General features: G+C 36.2%; 1 protein-coding gene, 1 non-coding gene and 1 pseudogene across 2 annotated transcripts in view; 1 reads left to right on the top strand and 2 right to left on the bottom strand.

Moving 5' to 3' along the window:
- Positions 1 to 1,250: 1,250 nt before the first annotated feature.
- Positions 1,251 to 13,652, bottom strand: LOC144256009 (TATA box-binding protein-associated factor RNA polymerase I subunit A-like; annotated as a pseudogene).
- A 330-nt stretch (positions 13,653 to 13,982) lies between these two features.
- The window catches only part of LOC144255858 (transport and Golgi organization protein 1 homolog), a 41,426-nt gene continuing 28,187 nt past the window's right edge, over positions 13,983 to 27,221 (top strand). The window contains 2 exon segments of the mRNA XM_077800886.1: positions 13,983 to 14,051; positions 22,766 to 22,911. Of these exon segments, the coding sequence (XP_077657012.1) occupies positions 22,909 to 22,911 (3 nt within the window). The 5' untranslated portion in view covers positions 13,983 to 14,051; positions 22,766 to 22,908.
- On the bottom strand, positions 25,938 to 26,044 carry LOC144256305 (U6 spliceosomal RNA). The gene has a single exon (XR_013344077.1). It is a non-coding gene; the product is annotated as a U6 spliceosomal RNA (small nuclear RNA).

Consider the following 27,221-nt stretch of genomic DNA (forward strand, 5'->3'; position numbering starts at 1 on the left):
CACCCTCCTTTTCCTTGCCACTCATATTCAAGATGTGACCACTTGCTTCTACCTACTGTAGAGCCACCCAATCTTGGACACTGAATCTCCAAAACTATGAACTTAAATAAACCTTTTCTCTTTGTAAAGTTAGCTTCCTAAGGTACTTCATACAGTGACAAAGATGCATATACTTTATGACAATTCTACTCCTAGCAATGCATGCTTATGAAGGGTTAATTTCAAAGCAGCATTAAACTGTAATACACTAAAGGCCATCAATAACAGAAAGAATAATTAGTGCAATAACATACATTTTTTAGCAGTAAAAATAAACTAGAGTTACATTCAACAATACAATTGTCTTAAAAACCAATGTTGAATAAAATATGCAAGCCCCAAAAAATAAACACAGTAAAAAATTTATATTTAGGCAAGAAATTCATATATAAGCAAAACTAATTTTGTTTACCATTTAAAGAAAAGCAAGAGAATGAAAACCCTAAAAGACCTTACAATGATTTTCGTGATACAGAATGGGATGAAGTATGATCAGGAAAGCATACATAGAAAACTTTTACATTAAGGTGACAGCAATGCTGTGTTCCTTAATCTGGATTGTAGTTAGAGGAATGCAACTTTAAATTTATGCATTACAGCACTCATTTATTTCTTGTTTTTCTTGTCTACATTATATTTCATAACATTAAGGTTTAAACAGCAACAACTAGTAGGAGCACAACATAATACCACAATAAAAACAGATGTTGATATTCTTTTCTAAGTGAACCAATATGGACTCCATATTGCTCCATACAGTATCTCACCTTCATCACTTGTAGCCAGAGAACAAAATGTCAGTTGCATAAAAGTACTGAATCTAGTCATGAGAGTGACAGTCTAAATGTCATATTACAATTGCTTTAGTCAAATATTTGCTCAAGTTTTTTCTAAACATGTGTAATAAAAAAAAGTAAATAGTGATTGTAAAACTCACCTAATCAATTAATGTCAACAAGCCTTTTTAAAAGGAAAATTTATACCAGAAATGATAGCAAGGTTAAAATAGAGGAAAAAAGAAAATTATATCAGAAATGATAGCAAAGTTAAAAGAAATAGAAGACAAACATGTGACATCAAAAGATGGCTTAATCTAAATAAGAAGATACAGCATAAAATATACCTGAAAAACTTAGAACAATTAAAAAGCAAGAGATGAAAAGCCAAATGACATAGGCTGAACAGGCAGCTGATATAGAAGGTTTAAAGTATTATGAATCAGGTGCCATGGCAGGTTTCAAAGAATCTTCAAGGACAGAGGGTATGATAGATGAAGAAACTGCAAAAAATGTCACAAGATTAACATTAGGGCCTTCCAGAAGAATCTTGGGAGACATGAAGAGGTAACACAAGAAGGAGGATGGGAATTGATGAAATCTACATGCCTAGGGACAAAAGAAATACTACTTACTATATAAGGATAATAATAATCTTGGGAGACAAGAAGAGGTAACACAAGAAGGAGGATGGGATTGGTGAAATCTACATGCCTAGGGACAAAAGAAATTCTACTTACTATATAAGGATAATAAGGAAATAGTGTTTATCACCTATAAGGTGATAAATACCAGGGCTAAAATTGGGATGAAGAATGTGAAAATAGAAAAGACTTAATTCTAGAGAAGCTATGAAGGAAGCTACACAAGGGAAAGAAAAGTGCAGAGAATCATGTACCTTCAAAGAATGTATATCTGGGAGTAGGAGAGGATGATATCACCAAAGAAGGTTAAGAGAAGGAGAACTCAGCTTGAGAACTGAGTGCCCAATTTTTGGTATGGCCAGTAAATAAAAAAAAAAAATGCATTATAACCTTTGTACAGAAATTACTTTTTATCTTGCCGTAATCTTTAAATGTTATTCTGGGGAACAATAATATGGAACAAACTAAACTCTACTCTAAACACACAAGAAGAAGAGTTTATTACATGAAATAATGGCTGCTAAAGAAAATTTATAACCTTTCTCATAAATTCAAAGACTCTCCTAGATCAAACTCCAACCAGCTCCTCTAAGCCTAGTCCCTCTTTGGACTATGCCCCAATCCTGGCCTACCTATAAAGATTTTAAGAAACACTAAGATAATTTCTTTTCTTTTTTTAAAATATTTTTTAGTTATAGATGGATGCAATATCTTTATTTCATTTTATTTATTTTTATGTGGTGCTGAGGATTGAACCCAGTGTCTCACATGTGTGAGGCAAGTGCTCTGCCACTGAGCCACAACCCCAGCCCCAGGAAACACTAAGATAATTTCTAATGCGAGGCTATATCCCTAGGATAACCTTAGGGCTCCTTAAAGGGTATACTCAAGGCTGCCTAAAGAATTTAGTTTGTTCTAGCCAACACTTCTAAAGATAGGGCTTCTGACTCCTAACCTCTGTGGGAGAGTATATGCCTCACTTGCATGAACCCAGTTATAAATCTAGATGGGTTTCACATGGACTACCCTTCTTTAGAATTTTTCACTTTTCTTACTCTACTCAAGGCACTGTCATCCCCCCCCCTTTTCTATTTAAGACACTGAATCGCCTCCATAAAACTGCAATGGAGCTTAGCTCTTAACCTACTGAATGTGTTTTCACCACTGAGGTCCAGCTGTTTACCTCTGACCAAAATTTTAAAAATCATTAAAATGGTCATGAATTTAGCTAATCATCTAATTTATGACCAAGAAGTTTTATGATATATCAGAAATATCATAAAGGATGATCAAGAATTTATCTGAATGAAGTCAGTAGATGGATTACTAGATTACTCCTTAAGATCCCTTCTGCTCTTCAGTCTCTTCACCATAAGAAAATAATTTATTCATATTCACTCACCAAGCTTTGACAATTTAGCTTTCTTTTTGGACCACGTATAATACTGCAAAATCCCTTTGTAGGCCTGAACAAGGTTGATTAATATTTCCTGGGAAGACGATTTTTCACCATATCCCCATGTCTCTGCCTGACTTAGATTTCTGTTTGCATCCTCAAGCATTCCATGATGCATAAGGTACAATGCATGTTGTAAGGAGATCTGCACCAGTAATAAGAAAAAGCCCACTGTCACTGAAGTCATTAAGATAATCATTACTCAAAAAACACAGTAAATATATGATGGACTAAGTCCTTGATTGGATACGAAAGATAAGACACTGTCCCTGTCATCAACAATTTCAACCTAACAAAGAAGAAAGACAGATGAAATCACACTATGTAAATGAAAGCTAAATTATGTAAACTTACAAGGAGAAGACAGTACAATAGTGAAAAAACAACAATAAAAAACAGGGGTTTTGAAGACAGTGTCCTGGCTCATATGCCAATTAATGCTAAATAAATCTGAATAACTTATTCATTCTTTTGTCTGACCTGTTTTATGAGGCAATTCTTAATCCTTCAGAAGGGTGTTGTTAGGATTAAATGAGATTTAATTTTAATTTAAAAAATTAAATTAGATTTAACTTTTGCATACTACTAACTCCTAGTTTGGGCTACAGTAGACAACCAATAATATAACTATTTTAAATATATTAAATCAGCTCAAAAGAAAACATCTTAACAGGGAGTGTTGGAGAATGATGTCAATTCCAATGGCAAGGAAAGTGCATGCTTCCACTTATCTAAAACATCTAGAATGGGCATATTCATAAAAACATAAAAGATATCAGAGACTGTCAGTAGCATGGGGAGGAGGAGAAAATGGGAAACTATTGCTTAATAAATATAAAGATTCTGTTTGGAGTGATGGAAATGTTTTAGAAATAGTGGTGATAGTTTAAAACATGGTGAATATAGTTAATACCACAGAACTTTATACTTAAAATGGTTAAGATAGCATGTTTCATTATATACAATCACAATTTAAAATTCCAGAAAACAGGAAAAGTAAAAACAAAACAAAATTTAAAACTAGCTACAAAGTAAATATTTTAGGCTTTTCATGGCACATGACTTCTTCATAATTACTCATTTTCATTAAAAAACAGCTGACAATATGGAAATGAATGTGTGTGGCTGTATTCCAGTGAAACCTTATGGCCTTGAAAAATAATTAAAAGCAAATTATAAAATTTTATTGAAAAGTGCTCTGTTAAAAAGAGAGAGAGAGAGAGAGAGAGAGAGAGAGAGAGAGGGAGGGAGGGAGGGAGGGAGGGAGGGGGAGGTAGAGAGATAATCTTGGAAATGTCTCAACCCTTTTGGTAATACTTTTAATAAAACATATTAACTTGGAGAGAAGGTTCAATGCAAATAGGAATTAAAATGTTTTTATACATTCAAATTCCCCACTGGTTTCTCTTTTTCCAAAAATACCAACTCAGCACAAATAACTTGGGCAAACAGTAGAAGCACAACTTCAACATCTGATGGACTGGTTTTGGCAGCCAGAGATAAACAAAGAGGAGGTATTTCCCATCAGACAGCATGGAAGGTGATCAGAAACTAAGGAATGGCTGGCACAACACTACTTTCTTTCTTATTTATCCCAGTATCTTACCCTTTCTTCATTATTGTTTATTTTACACTGACACAAACAATTCAGAAAACAATATGAACACTGTAAATATAAGTTCACAAAGTCTATGTTCTTACCTTTACATAATTCAGGACACCAATATTTTTCATCCGGTCAGCAAAGGTATTGAAAGTCTCCACATTGCTTTTGGGGTGATAAAAGAGAATTTCACTTCCAAGCCTCCAAATAACCTGTCAAAGCAGAAATTATTACCCAATGTAAAGTCCAACCCTGCCTTTATTCTATTTTTCCTGTAAGTTTTGTTTTTCTGATTACATATAAAAACAACCTAAAATTCCTTTCCCTAGATATCATAATTGTCTATGTTATCGTACTTTACCCAGTAAAACTAACATTAGATCTCACATGACAAAATCTTTTCAGTACTAGTCTTTAAATTCTAGGTACGTATAACAGTGCCATTATTAGATTAGCAGTCTAAAAGAGGAAGAGGCAGTTAAGATATTATTAAGTATAAAACTTAATTAGTATAGGAAGAATAAGTCAGAAACTAGGTTTTGGTAATATTGGCTTCTTAACTGGTCTCAACCTCATCTTTATTCTCAGCAAAGTGAGTACAACAGACTAGTTTCTTAAGATCTTATCAATATCGAGTATATTTATTCCAATATTTACAACACAAATTTAAGAACTATCATTAAATATAAACAAATTTTAATAAAAAATATTTTCTCTTCAGATCACTAATCCTGGTGAAAGAACTTGGGAGTTCTTTTTTCATGGAAGCAAATGTCTATTTCTCTTACCCCCATTTAAAGTACTTCAACCATACCAACTTTAAAGTGAACTTCAAAGTCGATTATTTCTAGAAGGCGCACATTGGTTGTTTGGTACAATAACTTCATATTCCCAATTTAAAAAAAAAAAAAAAAACAGGGCTGGGGCTACAGCTCAGTGGTAGAGCGCTTGCCTTCCATGCATGAGGCACAGGGTTCAATTCTCAGCACCACATAAAAAATAAACAAATAAAGGCATTCTGTCCATCTGCAACTACAAAAAAAAACAAACAAACAAAAAAAAAACACACACACACACACATAAAAAAAAACAGATCAAGACTTCATTGTAGAATATCAAAAGTAGCATTGAGGGGCTTAAAGAAACTTGTAGACAGCTGGGGAGTAGCACAGTGGTAAAAGCAAGGCAGGTACTAGGTTTCATCCCCAGCATCACCAAAACAAAAACTTAAAGATTATGCATTATCTATAGTTATCTACAGTTGTTCTTAAACCCAGTCATAAGAAAGAATTACCTGGGGCACCTATTAAAAATATTCTAAGCCACCATGCCTGTAATCCCAGCAGCTTGGGAGGCTGAGGCAGATTGTCATGAGTTCAAAGCCAGCCTCTGCCATTCGGCAAGGCCCTAAGCAACTTAGTGAGACCTTGTCTCAAAATAAAACATAAAAATGGCTAAGCCAATGGTTAAAAGCCCCAGGAGTACGGTACCAAAAATAAATATACATACATACATATGTATGTACGTGTGTGTGTGTATATATATATATATATATATATAGAGAGAGAGAGAGAGAGAGAGAGAGAGAGAGAGAGCGAGAGAGCAAGCGAGCGCACACGCGATAGATAGATAAATATTTATTTATTATTTGGGTTTTTCTTGAGGAAGTATTGGGGATTTAACCCAGGGTGCTTAATCTAAGTCTCCAGTCCTTTTTATTTAGAGACAGGGTTTCACTAAGTTGCTGAGGTTGGTCTTGAACTTGCAATCCTCCTGTCTCAGCCTCGAGCTGCTTGGGATTTCAGCTGTACTCCACAGTGACTGATGGAATCTGTATTTTCAACACATGTCCTAGAGAGTTCAAAAGGATTCAAACAAGTATCTGGACACCACTCATTTAATTTCTTCATTTTATAAAACAAAATCTGGACAAAAGAGAGGTATATAATGCCTCTCTGTAATGTAAATCATTACTAATGATTTACAGATATATGTAACTTTAGTCCCTAAATTAAAATTTGTCAATAATTATATTTTCTTTTTACACACACACACACACACACACACACACACACACACACACACCAAGTAGCATGTATGTACTATTTGGTATTTTTGGTTTTGGCTCCATTAGATTGATGTACTGGTTACTATATTAGTAAAAGCACCTGAAATAGTCAAGTAAAGTTATTTGTGGAGAAACTGCTTTTTACTCAACAAATTTAGCAGTATATGCCAGGCACCGTTTCAGGCACTGTTTTACCCCTTCCCTCAGAAATGTACATTTGATATGGAGAGACACACAAGAAACAAGAAACATAATTATATTGACAAGTATTACTGGAAAAGCATGAGAAGGACATGGAGTTCAAGAGTGCCAGTACAAAGTAGGAATAAGAAAGCAAGAAATGCAGTTGTAATTTTAAATAATCAAGGTAGACCTCACAGAGGTCACAGAAAAGCAGTCATACAGAAGGGCAGACATGATGATAGCTGAAGAAAGATCTTTCCAAGTAAAATAAATAAATAAATAAGGTAAAGATTGAGGCAGAATATGCCTGGCTTATTCTAATAAGAGCAAGGCTAGTAAGCCTGGAAAAGAAAATACATGTGAGCAAGTAACAGGAAATGAGATTAAGAAAAGAAAAGGTCAAATGGGAATGGGTGAGTACATCACACAGGAACCCTGATTACAGTGTTTTTAGCAGAGGAGCGAATGAGGACTTAAGGTTTTAAAAGGTTCACTCTACATCATTAGACATTAGGAAAACAAAAATCATTTTTTTTAAAGAGAGAGTGAGAGAGGTGGAGAGAGAGAGAGAGAGAGAGAGAGAGAGAGAGAGAGAGAGAGAGAATTTTTAATATTTATTTTTTAGTTCTCAGCGGATACAACATCTTTGTTTGTATGTGGTGCTGAGGATCGAACCCGGGCCACACGCATGCCAGGTGAGCGCGCTACCCCTTGAGCCACATCCCCAGCCAACAAAAATCATCTTAAAACCATGATAAGATATCACTTTAAAACCACCAGGATGACTAAAATCAAAAAGAGACAATAAGGCACAGGTGTAGAGAAGCTGGAACTCTCAAATATTACTGATGGAAACATAAAATGATGGAGTCACTTTTGAAAATAATCTGGTAGTTTCTTGAGAAGTTAAATACAATTACCACATGATCTAAAATTCTACTCTAGGAATATACCCAAGAAAAATCAAAACAAACATCCACATACAAACACTTGTGCATGAATATTTATAGAAGCATTATTCACAATAACCAAAAAGGATAATCGACCCAAATGTCTAACAAACTGATGAATGGATACATAAAATGTGGTATATCCATATAAAAGAATATTTGCCAATAAAAAGGAAAAAGCATGAATACTTTTACTACAACATAAATGAACCTTGAAAACATTTTACAAAGTAAAAGAAATCATTCACAAATGAATTACATTATAAGATTCCATTTATATGAAATGTCCACCATAGAAAATAGCAGATTAGTAGCTTCCAGGGGCTACGAGACAGTAGAGAAGTAATGAGGAAAGACTGCAAATAGGTACAGGTTTTCTTTTTGTAGAAGATGAAACTATCCTAAATTTAGATTGTGGCTAATGTTTGCACAACTCTGTGAAAATATTTAAAATATTAAGTTGTACAAGTCAGTGAATTGTATGGTGTGCTAATGTCTCCATAAAGCTATTTAAAAAAACAGACAAAAAGAACACTCTGGTTGGAGAAAAAAACTTTCAAGTTTTGTTGAACGAGAGTACAAAACAGGTGCACAATCTGTGGAGTAAGTGGGAATTAAAATGATTTCTAATAAAAAAAAAAGAATTAACACCTTTGAAGATGAAAGGTGTTGATGATTCCAGCTTCTCTACACCCTTGCCTTATTGTTTATTTTCGATTTTAGTCATCCTGGTGGTTTAAAGTGATATCTTATCGTGGTTTTAAAATGATTTTTGTTTTCCTAAAGTCTAATGATGTAGAGTGAACCTTTTAAAACCTTAAGTCCTCATTCATTCCTCTGCTAAAAAACACTGTAATCAGGGTTCCTGTGTGATGTGCTCACCCATTCCCATTTGATCTTATCTTTTCTTAACCTCATGTACAAAGGTGTTAATTTTACTCTATACAGAGGGTAAAATAATACAAGGTAAGAAGGAATTATTATTGGAATGAATGAATACTGGGAAATTTGAGAATGCACAACTCAAGACTATTTTTAGTCTTGATATAAACTCTACATCCAACATTACTTTTAGCAGCTTTTAGTAAATTCAGTTTGAAATCCCCCTAAAGCTTTGTGAATGGAGCTAGAGGCAAAATCTTTCAGGAATCTGCTGTTTCTTTCAGCAGACTCACACTTTGTTTACCTCTGGTGCAGCCTGCTTTTTGTAGGTGTCTGAATCTTCCAAGGTCTGCAAATAGCTGTACATATACTCTGCAGCTTGCTGCCACTAGTGTTTCAGAAGGGCTTCTTGGATAAAATTAAACAAGCACTTGTTGTCTGAGCAAAATCTTTCTTCTTTTTCCCTCCAGTCACTGTAAAGACGAAGGATAAGGGTCACCCAGTGACTCCAATTCAACTATTACAAAAACTTAATTTCTGATAAATAGAACAGTAGGTATTACTTGACCCAGTCCATCCCCAAGTATCAAAGTCAAATTCATTTGAAAGAAACTCTTCCACACATACTGTTTTTTTAGCAAATTTCTAAAAATCTAAATTACATTCTTGGGCTACTACAATCACCAGATCCTTCAAATCTCATTCAATCATCCTTTCATCTTGGCATTAAGCAATTTTTTGAACAAGAGAGTAGAAAACAAGTGCACAACCCATGGAGGAAATGGGGAGAATCTCTCAATAAGATCCCCAAAAGCACAAGCCCTGGTAATTAGAATAGGTAAAAATCACCAGTCACCCTATGTAAGCACAGTCTTTATTATCCACCAATATTCTGAAAATTCCAAATAAACTTCTTTATTTTTACCGTACTAGGGATTGAACCAGGAGTATTCTACCACTGCTGAGCAGTTATAGTCTTTCCTTTCTTTCTTCTTTTTTGGTTAGACAGGTCTTGCTACTTTACTTGCCTAGGCTGAATCTCAAACTTGCCATCCTCTTGCCTCAGCTCCTAAGTATCTGAGAATACAGGCATGTGCCACCTCACCTAGCTTGGCTTTTATATTTTAAGTACCAATTTCCCAGTAACACAATGATATTAAATGCAAACGAAATTAAAACAGCTATAGACATTATCATTTATATCCCTTAAGTATTAGCAATTCCTTTAAGGATATCTGGACTTAGTTAACAACCTCATTATATAAGTGACTGGTTACTATGCTTTCCTTCCTATACAACTACCAGACCCCTCTAGGCTAGCAGTCTTCTAGCTGGGTACCCTTACCCCTGCAAATACAATAGACCAATAGGTCCTCTTAAAGCAATCAATTTGCAGATTCTACCTCCTTGTATATTGTTTCCTGAAATTAATCTCCTAGAGTGCTATGCCCATAATCAAGGTCTCACAATCAAAATCATTACATATTACCTGAAGGTATTTTCAACACATGATCATTAAAATATAGAATTAATGCCAGATGTTTTCTCATTCTAAAGTTAACATTCTTAATGATACATGAAGTAACAGGGGTAAGATTAAATAATTAAAATTTACTTGAATACTTAAAACACATCTCAACCCACAAGAAATTTTAAAACTTAAAAATTTATAGGATGTTAAAAATAAGTACAAATACAGACATACTTTTACTGCAAAATGTACTACAAAAACAGGAACAATACAAAATTTCCATTTATAAAAAGTTTTTTCATTGAATGTCTTAAGGTTGGCAATGGAAGGACATTACATCTCTGCTATTTAGATTCTACCAGATCTACTTTTTAAAGTAATATAATTTAATGTAATTAAAACACCATCATGTGCTGGAAATTTATCTCTTACAACTGATAAACTTTTTAGAAGATAATTTTTAAATTTTTAAATTGTGCAAAGCAGGGCACAGTTAAAAAAAAGAAATATGACAGTGGAAAAAGTCAAAGACTATATTGATCTAGTTACATAGAAATCACTAATAAGCTACATAGAAATCACTAATAAGCTACATATAAATCACCTCGGGATCTTGAGCCTGGCTACTGGATGTGGTTCTGAAACTAGCAACATTAGAATTACCTAGAAGCTAATTAGAAATGCAGAATACAATGCCCCATCCAGATCTCCAAATCCGAAGCTTCATTTAACAACACCTATACTCAAGCTATTTAATCAGCAACAATCCCTGGCAACTAGCCCAGAAAACTAACAAAACACACTTTCCTTGAAATATTCTTTGTTCATCTAAAGGAATATTATACTCAGGTTAAGTTCCCTTCATCTCAGTGATTAGAAGTGAATGCTCTAAAATCAGATACACATGATTCCTAATAGCAATACTTAAGAGTATAAATTTGTGAAACTCAGTTCCTTCATACTAAAATGCCTAGCACATAAATTTACTGAGGATAAACTGAGATCATCAAATAAAAAGAGTAAAAATTTTTTTTTTTAATGGGAGCTAAACTTTAGGATTCTTCATTGAAATAACTCATACCTATTCCAAACTGAGAATATTAGTTACTTTTTATCTTAATCTAAAAATTTCTGGATTGTACAGAAAAACAGCCACCTTTTCATCTGATAAATATCGCTTGACCAGCAAGATTCATTGCAGTAATATCTCGGGTGGCAAACTAAACAAGAAAGACAAATGCCAAAGTAAATTTGGAATTAATCCTAGGAGCCAAGGAATCACTGCCAAAGGGGAAAGAAGGCTGGGATAAGAAAGACATTTTGATGCAATAAAGAAAGTGTTGATTCAAACGTATTCCTGGGGTTATACCACCCAACATGGCAATGTACAAATAACTGATTCTTGTATATATCTTTAAGGAATTTATCCTATAGAAAATTTTGCTTGTATTTACATTAGATAAAAATGAGGGAAAATATTATTTTTTTGAAAGCTATGTGCTTCTCAAAAGAAGAGACTATATCTTCTTCACGTATAAGTCCCCAATATTGAGACTTATAATATTAGATATTAGTGCCCAGAAAGCACTGCTGAAAAAAAAATGTGGCTGCAACATAATATAGACTGTATATTAATTCAAAAGAAAAGGATTCTAAAATAAAAAAAGAATATTTCTTATGATTCCCTTTCTGCTTATAGTCAAAACAAGAAAACAACTTATATATTCTTAAAAACTAAATCAGCATGGTTCATTTTGTATACATATTGAATCTATACTTCCTTGCACTAAAGTTAAAATGGTTCTGTTATCTTACTTACCTACAGTTTCTAAATGCTTCTGAAGCCAAGGAAAATACATTCCTGTACTAGTGAGCACAGATGTTTCCACCTGGTCATCCTCTGAAATGGTCTTTGTCAATTCTTCACTGAAATCACTCATACCTATTCCAAACTGAGAATATCAGTTACTTTTGGTATATCTTAATCCACAAGTTTCTGAATTGTACAGAAAACAGCCAATAATAAATATGACTTGAGCAGCAAGATCCATTGCATTGTAGGTTTTAAAATTATATAAATAAAAATTTAAAATTTATATATATATATATATATATATATATATATATATATATATATATTTAGTTGTAGATGGACACAATACCTTTATTAATTTATTTATTTTTATGTGATGCTAAGGATTGAACCCAGTGCTTCACACATGCTAAGCAAGCACTCTACCCATTTAACAACTCCAACCTGCAACTGGCAGTTCTTTTAAAGTAAAGAATGAATTTGCCAAGGCCTATAATCCCAGCAGCTCAGTAGGCTAAAGCCAGGTGGATCACAGTTCAGAGCTAGCCTCAGCAACTTAGCAGGGCCCTAAGCAACTCAGTAAGACCCTGTCTCTAAATAAAATACAAAATAAGGCTGGGGAAGTGGCTCAGTGGTTAAGTGCCCTTGGGTTCAACACCTGGTGTACCCCCCACCCCAAAAGCATTTAATTATGTCAGAAACAGCCAAAATAAATAATCCATTACTGAACTATTACTATGTTCCAAGCACATAAAGATATTTTCCCTTAATTAAAAAAAATTAAAGCCTAGAGAAAGAAACAACAAAATGCAAATAACAAATACAGTACAAATAGTAGTAGCTAATATTTATTGGATCTTTACTACATACCTGGTCTATTATTTAGTTTGGGGCTAGGGATGTAACTCAGTGGTAAAGTGCCTGACTAGTGTGCATGAGGCCCTGGGTTCTATCCCTCCCACACAGCATCACACACACTCACACTACATACTAATTGTTTTCTTCCCCATTATGTTGAAAAAAACTAAGGGAGTGAAATTATGAAACTTGTCCAAGGTCACATACACACATTCAAAATGAAGACAAGGAAATTCAGAGAACACAAAACTACTAGGCATGACTAGAACTAGGACAAGAGATAGGTAGGAGGCAATGATATCTCAGGTGGCAAACGAAACTAGAAATACAAATGCCAAAGCGAGTTTGGAATTAATCCTCAAGAGGCTCAGTGTCTCTCTCCCTCATTTGCCACATCGACCCAAGCATTAAAGCTTCTGATCCTACCTCCTAGAATTTCTACAATATTTCCTCTTCTCTGGAATTCTACAACACCCTGAAATTGTGTTAACAACTGCATTAGCTTTCTAACTAGTTACCCTGCCTAAAATACTGCTTTTCCACATTACTACCAGAATTAAGTCTTTTAATGTCAATTTCCACGGTTAAACACCTGAGTCTGAAATAATATGTGACTCCGAATGCGACCCAGCATGTACTTTGGGGAGTTATAACACAAATTCTCTCTTTTCAAATCCTCAAAAACCAGAATCAGTAACACATGGTTGCCACAGTAACCAAAGCTTCTCCAGCTGGGCTCTCATTTCCCAGAACCCAAGGTTTTAGAGCATTAGGGGAAAAAACTCGGAAGGAAAACACAGGTAAATCCAAGCACACCCTTTCTGTCTTCTTCTAAACACGTAAGCTCGAAATTATATTCGCAGCACTCACCCACCCACCGCCGGGGCTCCGCAGGAAACCGCCTCCACTCCAGAGGAAAGCTCTCACCGGAAATTGTTAGCATGCGTTTGCTCTGAGCATGCCCAAAAACCTGCCTTGGGAGCATGCGCAAAACCTAGCCCCGCCCAACTCCTCCTTTGAAGGTTGGAATGGAGTTGCCCGCCCCTTGAGCCGGTACCGGCTAACGGAAGTGAACCAGGAACTGACAATAGGCTGCTGCCTTCCCATTTGTTTGGCCAGAGATTTGCATCATTCTGTCCCATCCAGAAGGTGTAAGATTTCCATTGCAAATAGAGATTGTGGAGAGGGGACGGCGGCTGGACTAGGGGAGTAAGATGTCACTTTACCTGGTGGTCCTTTGGATTTTGCTTCGCTTTCTGACGGGAGTGGTGGTGCACACCTGTAATTCCAGTGGCTCAGGAGGCTGAGGTAGGAGGATTTTGTCAGTTCTACCTTTGGTTAAACAATCCCTGCTAAAGGAAACCACATAAGCAGTAATAAATACCTAGAGCAAAGGACTCATCAGGTTATGTAAAGCCAAATCATAGAATAAGGAGAAATAATAAAGAATTTTTATTTTAAACCATTAAGTTTATTACACAGTGAACTAAAACACACAGTGCATCTGTTTCTACCTGATGGATCATCTCCTTTTATCCTGAAGAGGTTCTTTTAGCATTGTTAATAGTAGAGATCTATTCTTACTTTTTATTTATTTTAAAATGTCTCTTCTGCTTTCAGTTTTCAAGAGTATTTATCCTGGATTAACAGTTTTTGTCTTCTAGCACCTTAAACCTTTCCATTAACTTTAACCTCTCATTTCTGATAAGAAGTCAGCTATCATTTTAGTCATTTTTACCAATGCATAACACACCACGTTTTTCTAATTGCCTTCAAGACCTTTTTCCTTCTAATTGATTATTTACAGTTGACTCTGATGCATCTAGATGTGATTTGCTTTGTAACTAATTCACTGAGTTTCCTAAATCTGTTAACATCTTTTTTGTTAATTTGGGATAATTTTAGCCATCATTGTCTTAAATATTTTTTTCTGTACAATTTATGCCTCTATTCTTCTAGAAATCTAATTATATGTATGTTAGGTGACTTTGTACTGATAGTAACCAAGTCTCTATTTTTTTCTTTCTGATTTTTAGACCAGATAATTTTTATTGGTCTATCTCCAAGTTAACTTTTTGCTGTTTTTGCACTATACAATCTGATGATAGATTTGTTTCATGAATTTTTCGTTTCAAATACTATACTTTTTATTTCTTTTAAAAGAAATGTTTCATTTATATGTTGACACCCATATCTACTTATTCATTATGATTAAGCTTTTCTTTAACTCCTTGAAATTAGTTATAAAAATTATTTAAATTTTTTTCTGCTAATCCTAACATCTGGGTCAGCTCATGGAACTTTTTTTATATGTGATATTTTCTCTTGTGGTTCTCGTTTTTCTATCTTCTTTGCATTCTGGCAAAATTTAATGATATTCTACATGCCTATAATCCCAGCAACTCAGGAAGCTAAGGCAGGAGGATCAAGAGTTCAAAACTAGCCTCCGAAACTAAGGGATGCACTTAGCAACTCAATGAGACCCTGTATCTAAATAAAATGCAAAAAAGGGCTGAGGTTGTGGCTCAATGGTTAAGCACCCCTGGGTTCAATCCCTGGTACCAAAAAAAAAAAAAATTAATTATATTCTGGTCATTTATTTCCTATGATACATCATAGGAAGTCTGGATTATGTTTTCTTCCTATAAAGGATATTCTGTTTTATGTGTCATGCAGGCTAATTACTGGTGAATTGTTTTGATCATATTAGATTTGGTATTATTATTATTATTATTATTATTATTATTATTATTATTATTATTTGGTTACAGAGATTGAACTCAGGGTACTCAATTACTGAGCCACATCCCCAGACCTATTTTGTATTTTATTGAGAGACAGTGTCTTGCTGAGCTGCTTTAGCACCTCGATTTACTAAGGCTGGCTTTGAGCTCGTGATCCTCTTGCTTCATCCACCTTAGTCACTGGGATTATAGGCATATTCCACCTCGCCTCACTAGGTTTGGTATTTTTCTTTATTTCCATATTTCATGGTGCATTATACTTGTACATAATGGTGGGATTTGTTGTTATGTTTTCATACATATGTACAATACAGTGATAAAACTTAGCCAATATCATTCTCGAGTATTTCTCTTTTACCTGCTTTCCTCTCTCCCCTGATCCCTTTCCTCTATTCTACTGATCTCCCTTTGATTATCCTCAGATTCCTTTCACACACACACACCTTTCTCTTCTTTTTCCTTTCTGGCTGCCTCATACATTTTCAGCATGAATCAATTTTGGTTTCAAATTTAGGTCTACCATTTTCCCTTTACTCTTTTGTGTGTGATTCTTTTTGCTAAGGCTTATTTCTGAACTCTTAATTAAGTACCTGATACATTAGTGAAGCTGCTGCAACCTGACTCTGCTGGAAACCTAATTTCTTCCAACATTGCCATTTAGCATCATCTTCAGTCTCCTTTATAGCAGTCAAACTCTGCTAAGCCTTAAAGAGTCTCATCTGGTACATTCATATCAAAAATAAATTTCCTCCAGGCTTTTAGTATTCTCTCTCTAACACACACACATAATCACATTGCACCCACCATAAATAGCTCAAACATTCTTGTCCACAAAATTCCAACCACTATGATAATCTTGCACTTTGATAATTTTCTCCTTAACTCAGTATGACCACCATCTTACTTGAGCTTCATCTCCCTAATTGTGTTTTGTGCACCAGGCCTACAGTCATGTCTGAAATTAATACCTGAAAATGTTTAGTTTTTCTAGTTTTATACTCTTTTGTGTCAGGAAAACAAATCCCGTACAGTAGATCTATAACAGTTTCAAGTAAAAGTACTAAATTACTTATATCCTTGCCCATCAATACTGGTAGAGGCACTTAGGTGAACTTACATAGAAACTGCAACATCTTACATACTCAACAACAATTTCATTGCCCATGGAACCCAAAATTAATTGAAAGAGTAAACCCCAAAATGGATATCTGAAAAATAAACTGGTCAAAATTAGTAAGACAATCAGAGTTAAATAAACATATATTTTACCAATAGCACTAGCTTAAAAGTATGGGTCTACAATAACTAGAAAAATACAAGTTAATGGTTAGAGTCATAAAAGTTTCTATTATGATAGGCAGTCTCTTATGATGCTTTAATATTATATGATAGTTGTGAAATGATTACAAACTAATAATGAACATAATCTATTTGCAGATTAAAATATTCTTCCCTGTATTATCTACAAAGTTTAGATACACCTCAAAATGCCCTGGAAAAGAAATTTCTTAAGTCTCATCAAAATGAACTGCCAGATTTTTTTCCTACATTTGACATGACACAGTGCCAAGATTTCTAGTCCTGAATACACACTTTCTATAGGGAAGAGACATTTATCTTGTCAATTAATAGATCATTTATCTCATTTCATACAGCCAATTTTAGTCGTAAGAAAAGAAATGTTTATGTATTCATTCTGCTGACTTTAATCTATAATCTAATCAGGGATCAACAAACTTTTCCTGAAAAGAGACTGATAATAAATATATTAGACTTTGTAGGCAAGTCTTCATTACCACTGAAATGCCAGTGTAGCACAAAAACAGCCTAGACTATGGGTAAATAATATAAGCTTCTGTGTTCTAATAAAACTTTGTTTACAAAAGCAAGTGTCATTGTTGGACACCGTGGTGTGCTCCAACAGTCACAACTACTCAGAAAGCTGAGGCAGGAAGATTACTTGAGCCTAGGAGTTCAGGCCAGCCTGGGAAATAAGAAAGAAAGAAAGAAAGAAAGAAAGAAAGAAAGAAAGAAAGAGAGAGAGAGATAGGGAGGGAGGTAGGGAGGGAAGGAAGGAAGGAGGAAAGGGAGAGAGAGAGAGGGGAATGAAAGAAAGAAAGAAAGAAAGAAAGAAAGAAAGAAAGAGAAAAAAGGAATAAAGAGAACAATTAAAAAAAACAGTGTCAGGCTTACAGCTATGATTTGCTCATCACTGTTCCAGAGTATTAATGTTTATGCTCACAATAGATGTTTGGCTAGGCTGTATACATACATACATACATACATGAAAGCAATTTTGTTCTCTTGTTTGCTTTCTTTTATTTTTTCCATTTTTTTGATACATTATAGTCGTAAATCATGGCAGTATTTGTCGTTACATATTTCCACATGCACAATATAACACTACAGTTTGGTCAATACCATTCCCCAGTATTTTCCCTTCACTCCTCCCTCTCCTGGTCCCTTTCCTACACTCTACTGATCTCCATTTGATTTTCACTTTTTTTTTTTCCTTTTTCCTCTCTTGCTTCCACATCCGAGAGAAAACATAGGCTCCCTTGATCTTATGAGTTTAGCTTATTTTGTGTAACAGAATGTTCTCAAGTTTCGTCCCTTTTCCAGCAAATGACATAATTCACCTTTATGGCTGAATAAAGCTCCATTGTGTGTATATGCCACATTTTCTTTATTTATTCATCCTTGATAAGCACCTAGTTTGGTTCCATAGTTTGGCAACTGTGAATTGTGCTGCTATAAACATGGGTATGCATGTACTACTCTAGTATTATGACTTTAATTCTTTAGGATAAACATTGAGTAGTTGTATAGCTGGGTTATATGGTGGTTTCCTGCCTAGTCTTTTGAGGAACCTCCATACTGATTTCAATAGTGGTTATATTCATTTACAATCCTATCAACAGAGAAAAAAGTGTCCCTTCTTCTCCACATTCTCTCTAGCATTTATTATTATTCATATTCTTTTTTTTTAAGTAGTTGGACACAATACCTTTATTTTTATTTATTTATTTTTAATGTGGTGCTGAGGATGAAACCCAGGGCCTCGCACGTGCTAGACAAGCAATGTGCTGTTGAGCCACAACCCCAGCCCCATATCGTTCATATTCTTGATGGCTGCTATTCTGACTAGAGTGAGATGAAAGCTCACTGTAGTTTTGATTTGCATTTCCCTAATTGCTAATGATGTTGAATATTTTCATAGATTTGTTGTCCATTTTTATTTCTTCTTTTGAGAAGTATCTGTTTAATTCATTTGCCCAATTAAGCTAGGTTATTTGAGGTTTTGGTGTTAAGTTTTTTAAAGTTTCTTATATAGTTTGGATATTAATCCTGTGTCAAAGAGTAGTTAGCAGGGCTGGGGATGTGGCTCAAGCGGTAGCACGCTCGCCTGGCATGCATGCAGTCCAGGTTCGATCCTCAGCACCACATACAAACAAAGATGTTGTGTCTGCCAAAAACTAAAAAATAAATATTAAAAAATTCTCTCTCACTCTCTTTAAAAAAAAAAAAAAGAGTAGTTAGCAAATATATTTTCTCCCATTCCTTAGGTTCTTTCTTCATGTTACTAATTGTTTCCTTTGCTGTGCAGAAGCTTTTTAATTTGATGCCATTCTGTTTATTAACTTTTGTCATTATTTTCTGAGCTTTAGGAGTTCTAATAAGAAAGTCATTGCCTGTACCTATATGCTGGAGTCTCAAACGTATATCTTCTTCCAAGGATTTGCATAGTTTCTGGTCTAATTCCTGGGCTTTTGATCTCTTTCAAGTTTGTACAGGGTCTAGTCTTATTTGTCTACATATGGATAACCAATTTTCCTGGCACCATTGTTTAAAGCCTGTCTTTTCTCCCAATATGTTTTTGGCATCTTTGTCAAGAATCAGATGACTGTTAACTGTGTTGGATCTTTTTCTGTATCATCTCTTCTTTCCCATTGGTCTATGTATCTGGTTTTATGACAGAGCCATGCAGTGGTTATTTCAATAGCTTTGTAGTATAATTTGAAGTCAGGTATTGTGATGATGCCTCCAGCTTGCTTTATTGACTTAGAATTGTTTTGGCTATTCTGAATATTTTATTCTTCCAAATGGATTTCAGGACTATCTTTTCTAGTTCTAGAAAAATGACATTTATTATTATTGTTATTATTATTTTAAATTTATATATGACAACAGAATGCATTGCAATTCATATTATATATATATAGAGCACAATTTTTCATATCTCTCATTGTATACTAAGTATATTCACACCAATTCATGGGTATTTTGATGGGAATTGCATCAAATCTGTATGTTGCTCATAAAACCAATTTCAAACATATACAATCATATTAGTAGTGATTTTAGTGTCCAAAAAGAGATCTACTAAACAATAATTACTGGGCTGGTTTGGTGACTTGTAGTACTAACTACTCAGAAGGCCAAGCCAGGAGGATTGCTTGAGTCCAGGAGTTGGAGATCAGGTTAGGCAACATAGCAAGACCCCCATCTTAAAAATAATAATAATTACTGATGTCAAAACACATCTCAATCATTATGATAGTCACTAACTCTTCATTGTTTTCCTTGAAACTCTAATATACAATTAGTGAATGTCAATTTAGGACTAATTGTGCTGTTTTATAGAGGAGAAAGCTGATTATAATAGTAAGTGAAATCATCTATCATGAACTGATTTGTGTTTATTTAATTACAATTATCATGCTGATGACTCTACATATTAAGTCTCCACCTATAGTCCCCTAGGTGATAATTTTAAAAAACGTGAGTTTTCATTAAAAATAAGAAAAGAAACCCCTCCATATGCATTTCAATAATTCAAATTGTATCATAATTTGACTATTAACACAAGGGAAAATCAATGCAACTAATTCAGATTTAAATTCAAGATTACACAGTGCAAAAGAGGGAATAGTCTTGGAAAGGGAAGTAGAAAAATGTAAGATCCCTCTTAGAGGTCAGAAAAAATAAAATTAAATTTCCTTCAGAATAACAACTGGACGTAAAGCATTCAAGAAATGTTAGCTACTAGCTTTCTTCTCTGACAACCGGTTTTGTCAGTTGGTTCCCACTAAGTTGTGGACTTTTTCCGACCAGGACCAGATATCTTGTCTTTTGATTTTCATCCACTCCCACACCATGCTAGGGCTTTGTCCAGTGTCTGGCATGAATGGTAGCACAAAATGAGAGTTAAAATATGCTTTTGAATTAAATAATTTCTTCCCTTATGGATAAAGATAAGAATCTCAAGATCTTAGCCTGAAGACTAATGTCCATCTCTCTGCCCCCACCTGTCCCCGCCTTAAAAAAAAGCAGGCTACTGTCTCCAGTTTACACCCTCACTCACAGTTCCATTCACCTTCCCATTTCCTAATCAGAGGGATCTTGGGGTGGGGCTTCAAGGAACCTCAAGGAGTTTGAAGGGGAGGGATCCTGGAACCCTAGACTAGCTGTGACAAGTCATGGGTGGGATTTTGTAGTTCAGAAAAGGAGGTACCAGACCAGGAATGGGGGATGGGAGTGATGGTGGAGTGGGCTAGTTTAGGATGGACCAGAAATGAGACATTGAGGAAAGCCAGAAAGGACCCGTTGGCAGAGTGGCGGGGGGATGGGTGGGTGATGACTGGAATCACGTGGAGGGACGCTTGTGAGGGCACAGAAGCAAAGGCAGGTGATTGGACGAGAAGGAGAGTTCTAGTTGCCAAGGCAGCGACTAGAGGAGAAGGTCTTCAGTCGAGGAGAAGGTCTTGACTAGAGAAGGATGGAGCTCCAGCTCCGTGCATTCTCCAGTAGAGTCTGTGGATCGACCCCCAGATATCCCTGCTGAGGTGTCACCTGGGAAAGGCTTAAGCCTTCCCAGGCGCCACCCCTTCGTGCTTCGCTACCCACCCGCCCCCCTGAGCCCCACCTCCGCCCCCTGACGCCCGGCACAGCCTACTCCACCCCATCACCGGCTCCCCAAGGTGACCACAACATGGCTGCGGCGCTGGTGCTGCTCTTCTGGCTTTTCGTGCTGTGGCCAACCTGGCGAGTGCTGGGCCAACCGGACCCGAGCACCGGCCAGCCCTTGTGGAAGCACAAACTCTGTGCAGACGACGAATGCAGCAGTGAGTGCACAGGCGGGCGGGCAGCCCAGGGTCTCCGTGGTGGCTCTTTGGGGCCGCATGGGGCTCCGATCCCCCGGTCCCCAGCCCCGTGGGCTGGGCTAGGGAGTCGTAAGATGACGGGTGGGGCGCAGGAGTGACAGAGCCTCAGGACCCTGGGTGTGTCCCCTCCGGCTCTGCCGGCGCCCCAGCCAGCCCGCTCAGGTTGCTGAGATGCTGAGCCAATGGGGCAGCCTTCACCAGCAGTCAAATTCATAGACCAATAGTGAATGAGGGCCTGGGGTTGTAGCTCAGTGGTAGAGCGCTTGTCTAACATGTGAGGCACTGGGTTTGATTCTCAGCACTGCATACAAATAAATAAAATAAAGGTCCATCAAAAACTAAAAAAAAAAAAAAAAAATTAGGCAAAAGCTTAAAAAAAATAGTAGTGAATGGAATCTCAGGGTTGAGAAAGACCTTAGAAGCAACTGGTCCAACTTCTTAATAACTGCATGTTGGACTCCTGCTGTTTAATCAAACGTACCCCAGGCTCATGTAACTCATATTGAAATTCCACCCCTACAAGCTCTCAGTTCTTACTGGAATTCTACCTCATTCACAGAGCCTCAATGCAGGTCTGTATCCAATTCCCTTTAGTCTCTCTTGATATTACTGTGTTCTTTTTAAATAGCTGTCATCTGTCCATTCAATAAATAATTGTTGAGTATCTCTGCCAGGTGCCAGATACTGTGTTAAGCCCTGGCTCATTCCACCTGCAAATCTGCAAACTAAGACTCCCTCTCTTTCAGCTTTCCTAAAATTTTAAACACAAGGTTTCACCAGCACTAAATCCATGTTTGTTGAATGTGACCCTGTCTATATATCTCTGGTTTTAAAATTTTCCCTTGAGTAAATATTGTTCTGGTAGAAGTTGTATGGCCATGGAAGTAGTGGAGAGTAGACTGGAGATTGTTCATTTTATAATTGAAGGGTCTAATAGCTCTAATTAGGATTTTGAAGTTTTCTTCTCTGTGTTAATTGTCTTTAGGAGAGCCACATATTCCAGGCACTGTGACTCATATATTTAGTGAAACACTCGATGAATATTGAAACTGAAGAGAGACAATTCTTATTCTATAGCATAAAATAAAATAGCCATTTCCCCTTTCAATTTTAGAGCTACTTATAACAGAAGGTGCTCCTGTTGATGCTGCTGATACAGAAAACCAACTAGAGATAAAGGTGGAAGAGCCAGAAGATGCCACCCTTTTGGACAGCATACTTTTCTTGTTACATTCATTCTTGCTTTATTTGTCTAAGATGGTAAGTTTGACATAGTTTCAATTAGAATGTTGACTATTAGTTTTTAAGTGGCTTCTGGTCATGAAGTGAAGAACTTAAAATGTCTTTATGAAAATGACTCCTGACCCTTTGAGTAGATAGCTCCTGAAACAAAAGCCATAGGGGTGTGGCTTTAATGGCTACTTGGTTAAGCACATGAGGAAGATTTGCTGTCTACCAAGGCTGGACATTTGCACACCTGTAAAAACTTGGTTCTTCCCCTCAGAACCTTTCATTCTGGCAGGGAGATAACAGCATTCACTTGAAACACAGTAAGATAATGGCAGAGAGGTATTTATTCAATGGTAGAACATTATTGTCCATAAATGCATTTATTATGGTTGGAAGGGTGATCAATAAGGTCAGAAAGTGGTTGAGATGTGTTTGAAGCACAGGCAAAAGGCAAACAGGAGTCTGACATGTGGTTTGTTGTTGATTAGACAGGCTGTGGTGGAGGATGGTGGGGGAAGCTGGCAGTCAGAAGAAATGTGTTCAGAGAAATGGAAACATGAAGAAAGGATATTTGGGGAAGTCAGGAGAATGTGAATAATTGGTGTTGTAAAGTGTGAAGTTGGAGGGGGATGGGCCTGTTGGAGAGGCCAGCAAATCTTAAACGAAGTCATGAGCCAAAGTAGCATTAGACCATTAATAGTGGGGATCCTTAGAAAGTTTTAAGAATGAAAGGAATTAGGTTAGATCTGTTTCTTAGAAAGAGTCACTTAAGGCTGATCTTTCTAAAGAAAATCATGATCCAAACAAGACATTTAATTTGTCTAGAAGCTTATCTAAGCATTTTAGGACTTACCTACCCCCATTGGTATTTGTTGATATTGGACTTTTAGAGTTTAATTATAGGAATGAGAAAGCTTTTAGAGGTTGGAGGATAAGATGGTCCTAGGGCCATTGTGACAGTAATCCTCCTCAACTGAAGTTGTTTCCTGTAGGTTGTGTTATTTCAAGACTTGTGTAAGAAAGATGATGTTGTTTTCCTTGTAAAATGTATAGATTTTGAAGCCAGGTAGATCTGGTTTCAGATCCCAAGGTTATCATTTAGAAGTTTGGGCAAATAACTAAACTTTTGAAAAAAGTTTTCCTCATCTGAAAAATGTAAATAATGCTTACTCCAATCATAAGAATTAAATGATTTGACAAGGTAAAATGTCTGGTGAGGTGTCTGGCATTTTGAAGGGTTTTACCCCCACGCACCCCCTAATTCTCATGTAGGCAGTCAGAAGGTGGTATAAAGACAATGAATACCTGGGGAAGAAAGACCACCAGGGTGGAAAAGATGTGGTGGGGAGAGAAAAATCATTTTTCATTTGGCTCCATGTTTGTTCATGATGGTGGCAGCCACCTGGGTAAGGGGTATGTACAAGCCAGGCAGTTAGAATAATGATATTTCTAGTGATTAAAGCAGTTTTCCACAGTCATAATTTGATTATCAGAATGAATCAGCATCACTTGGAAAGTTAACAGCCTCACGATAAGGGAAGGATTTCTTTATTCATATTTTTAGGTATGCACAGAGCCCTCCTCTAGGTCTAGGTCAGGGGACACGAATGTGGTGCAGGTATGGTCAGTGATTGTACAGTGATAGGTAAGACATAGACATGAGTGGCAAAGAATAGGCACAATGTTATGAGACTGATTTGAAAGGAGATTTCAAAAAGGCATTTTGATGGCCCAGTATGTACAGGACATTTGTGCAAGGACTAAAAGAGTCTAACAGGTGTAAGGCATGATCGTGATTTTTGAAAGCCTTAAGAAAAGGACTTAACAAATATATGCAAAAATTATGAACAAGTCAATGTAAAATCTTAAACAAGTAGTATGATATCTGATAGGACTGGAGAGTAATAGGCTCTGATGTGTTTGGGAGATGTGCACCAATCAGATTCATTGATCAATGGAATCTTAGTAGAATCTTAGTGTTAGAAGAAACCTTGGAAGGTTGTTAGTCTAGTTTCTCACTCATTGCTGTTATTTTCTTTACTGTGGCCCTGACGAGTAGTTATGAGGCCTGTACACCAGTATTTCCTAGCATGAGTCACTCTCTTACAAGGCTATATGTTCTTCTGTTGTCTAGTTCATCCTTGTATTGACTCCAAATTTTCCTCCTCATGATTTCCTCTATAAAATTGAATTCTTTTCTACATAGAAATCCTTTAAATATTTGAAGTTATATATTAATTTAAAAATTATTTTTAGTATTTTTATCATGGAAACTTTCAAATAAAAGCAGAGAGAATAGTAGGGGACTATAGGTAACCATAAAATACTGTACATTTCAGAATACTAGAAGAAAAGATTGTGAAAGTTTTACCATAGAGAAATGATGTTTGAGGAGGTAGATATATTTAACTGATTTAAACATTACATAGTGTATACATGCATCAAAATGTCATGTTACATACTTCAATAATTATAATGTTTGTTTCTATGTACTAGTTAAAAATAAATTTAATTAGAAAAGCTTTAAAGAAAAGCATAGAGAATAGTATAATGAACCCACGGACCATCACCCAACTTAACAGTAATTCCTTGATAGCCAATATCAGTGAGTTTTTTTTTTAATTTGTTCTAATTGGTTATACATGATAGCAAAATGCATTTTGATTCATTGTATATAAATGGAACAAAACTTTTCCTAGTTGTACACAACACATGTGTAGTCCTACATGTACCTCGGGTAATAAGGTTCATCTCATTCCTCCATCTTTCCTATCCCAATGCCCCCTCACCTGTCCTACCTCCCCTTTGCCCAAAGTTCCTCCATTCTTTCCATGCCCCTTGCCACCCACCTCACCCCCATTATGGGTCAGCATCCACTTTCAGAGAGAACATAGAGCTTTTGGTTTTTGGGATTGGCTTACTTCCCTTAACCTGATATTCCCATTCACCCGCAGATGCCATAATTTTTTTTCTCTTTTAATGCTATAAGTAATATTCCATTTCATATATGTACCACAGTTTCTTTATCCATTCATCTGCTGAAGGGTTGGTTCCACAAAACTATGGAATGCTTCACAAATGTGGGTGTCATCCTTGCTCAGGGACCATGCTAATTTTTTCTGTATTGTTCCAATTTTAGTATATGTGCTGCCAAAGCAAGCACACTCTGAGTTTTAACAAATGTAGATACCCATGCAAAAACTACCATAATCAAGATATAGAACAGTTTTTTCACTAGAAAAAGGGGTTTCCTTGGGATCCTCCCCGGTGAGTGCCTTCACCACCTGTTCCAGGCAACCACTGATAACTTTTTTTTTTAAACTATAGATTCATTTTTTCCTACAGTACTATTTCATATATATGCCACTATAAGTGGACTCATATCTAGGAGTGCAATTGCCTCCTACATTTAATGTATGTTTTTATCTTATGTGATACTGTCAAGCCATGCTAAAAAATGACCACAATCATTTTATACTTCCACCAGCAATTTAGGAGACTTCCACTTGACTTCATCTTCACTAGCACTTGGGCCATTCTAGTGGGTATGTCTTTGTGAGTTTATTTCCTGATAATTAATGATATTGAGTCAACTTTTTTTTTCTTTTGAGATAGGGTCTCACTAACTTGCTTAGGCCCTTGATAAGTTGCCAGCCTCAAACTTGGGATCCTCCTGCCTCAACCTTCTGAGTTGCTGGGATTACAGACATGTGCCATGATGCCTGGATCAAATACTTCTTCATGAGCTTGTTGACCATACTGTTTTTGTATGTCAACTCTCTCTGACTAGCTGGAATCCAGACTTCTCCCAGCTCAGTGCCAACTGTGGGATTGGTTAGCTTATAGTTGTTCTTGGCCCTTGCAGGTACTGCTTAGAATGTAGCCCCAAACTGAAGACCACCTTCATGCAGATTTCTGGAACTCTTTTTCTTGTGGCTTCCATTTTTCTGGTAGTTTTCTCTACATATTTTTGGCTGCTTAATCTCCTGGAACTCTGGTCTCTCTCTCCTCAGTGAGACTGTTATGCCCCATTTGGGTTCCCCTTCCCAAACTGAGGTCTAGAGGGTGCCTCCAGGTAGAATGCTCACCTGTTTGTTCTCCTGCTCTTAGGGGTGACAATTACATGTCCCTTGAGGCTTTCTATATGAAAAATAGCTCTTTAATATATATTTTGACTGGGCATGGTGGCACATGCCTTAATCCTAGTGGCTCGGGAGGATGAGACGGGAGGATCACGAGTTCAAAGCCAAAAGTGAGTTGCTAAGTAACTCAGTGAGACCCTGTCTCTAAATAAAATACAAAATGGGGCTGAGACTGGGGATGTGGCTCAGTGATCAAGT

This window comes from Urocitellus parryii, chromosome 7 (assembly GCF_045843805.1).
Source record: "Urocitellus parryii isolate mUroPar1 chromosome 7, mUroPar1.hap1, whole genome shotgun sequence".
Taxonomy (NCBI): domain Eukaryota; kingdom Metazoa; phylum Chordata; class Mammalia; order Rodentia; family Sciuridae; genus Urocitellus; species Urocitellus parryii.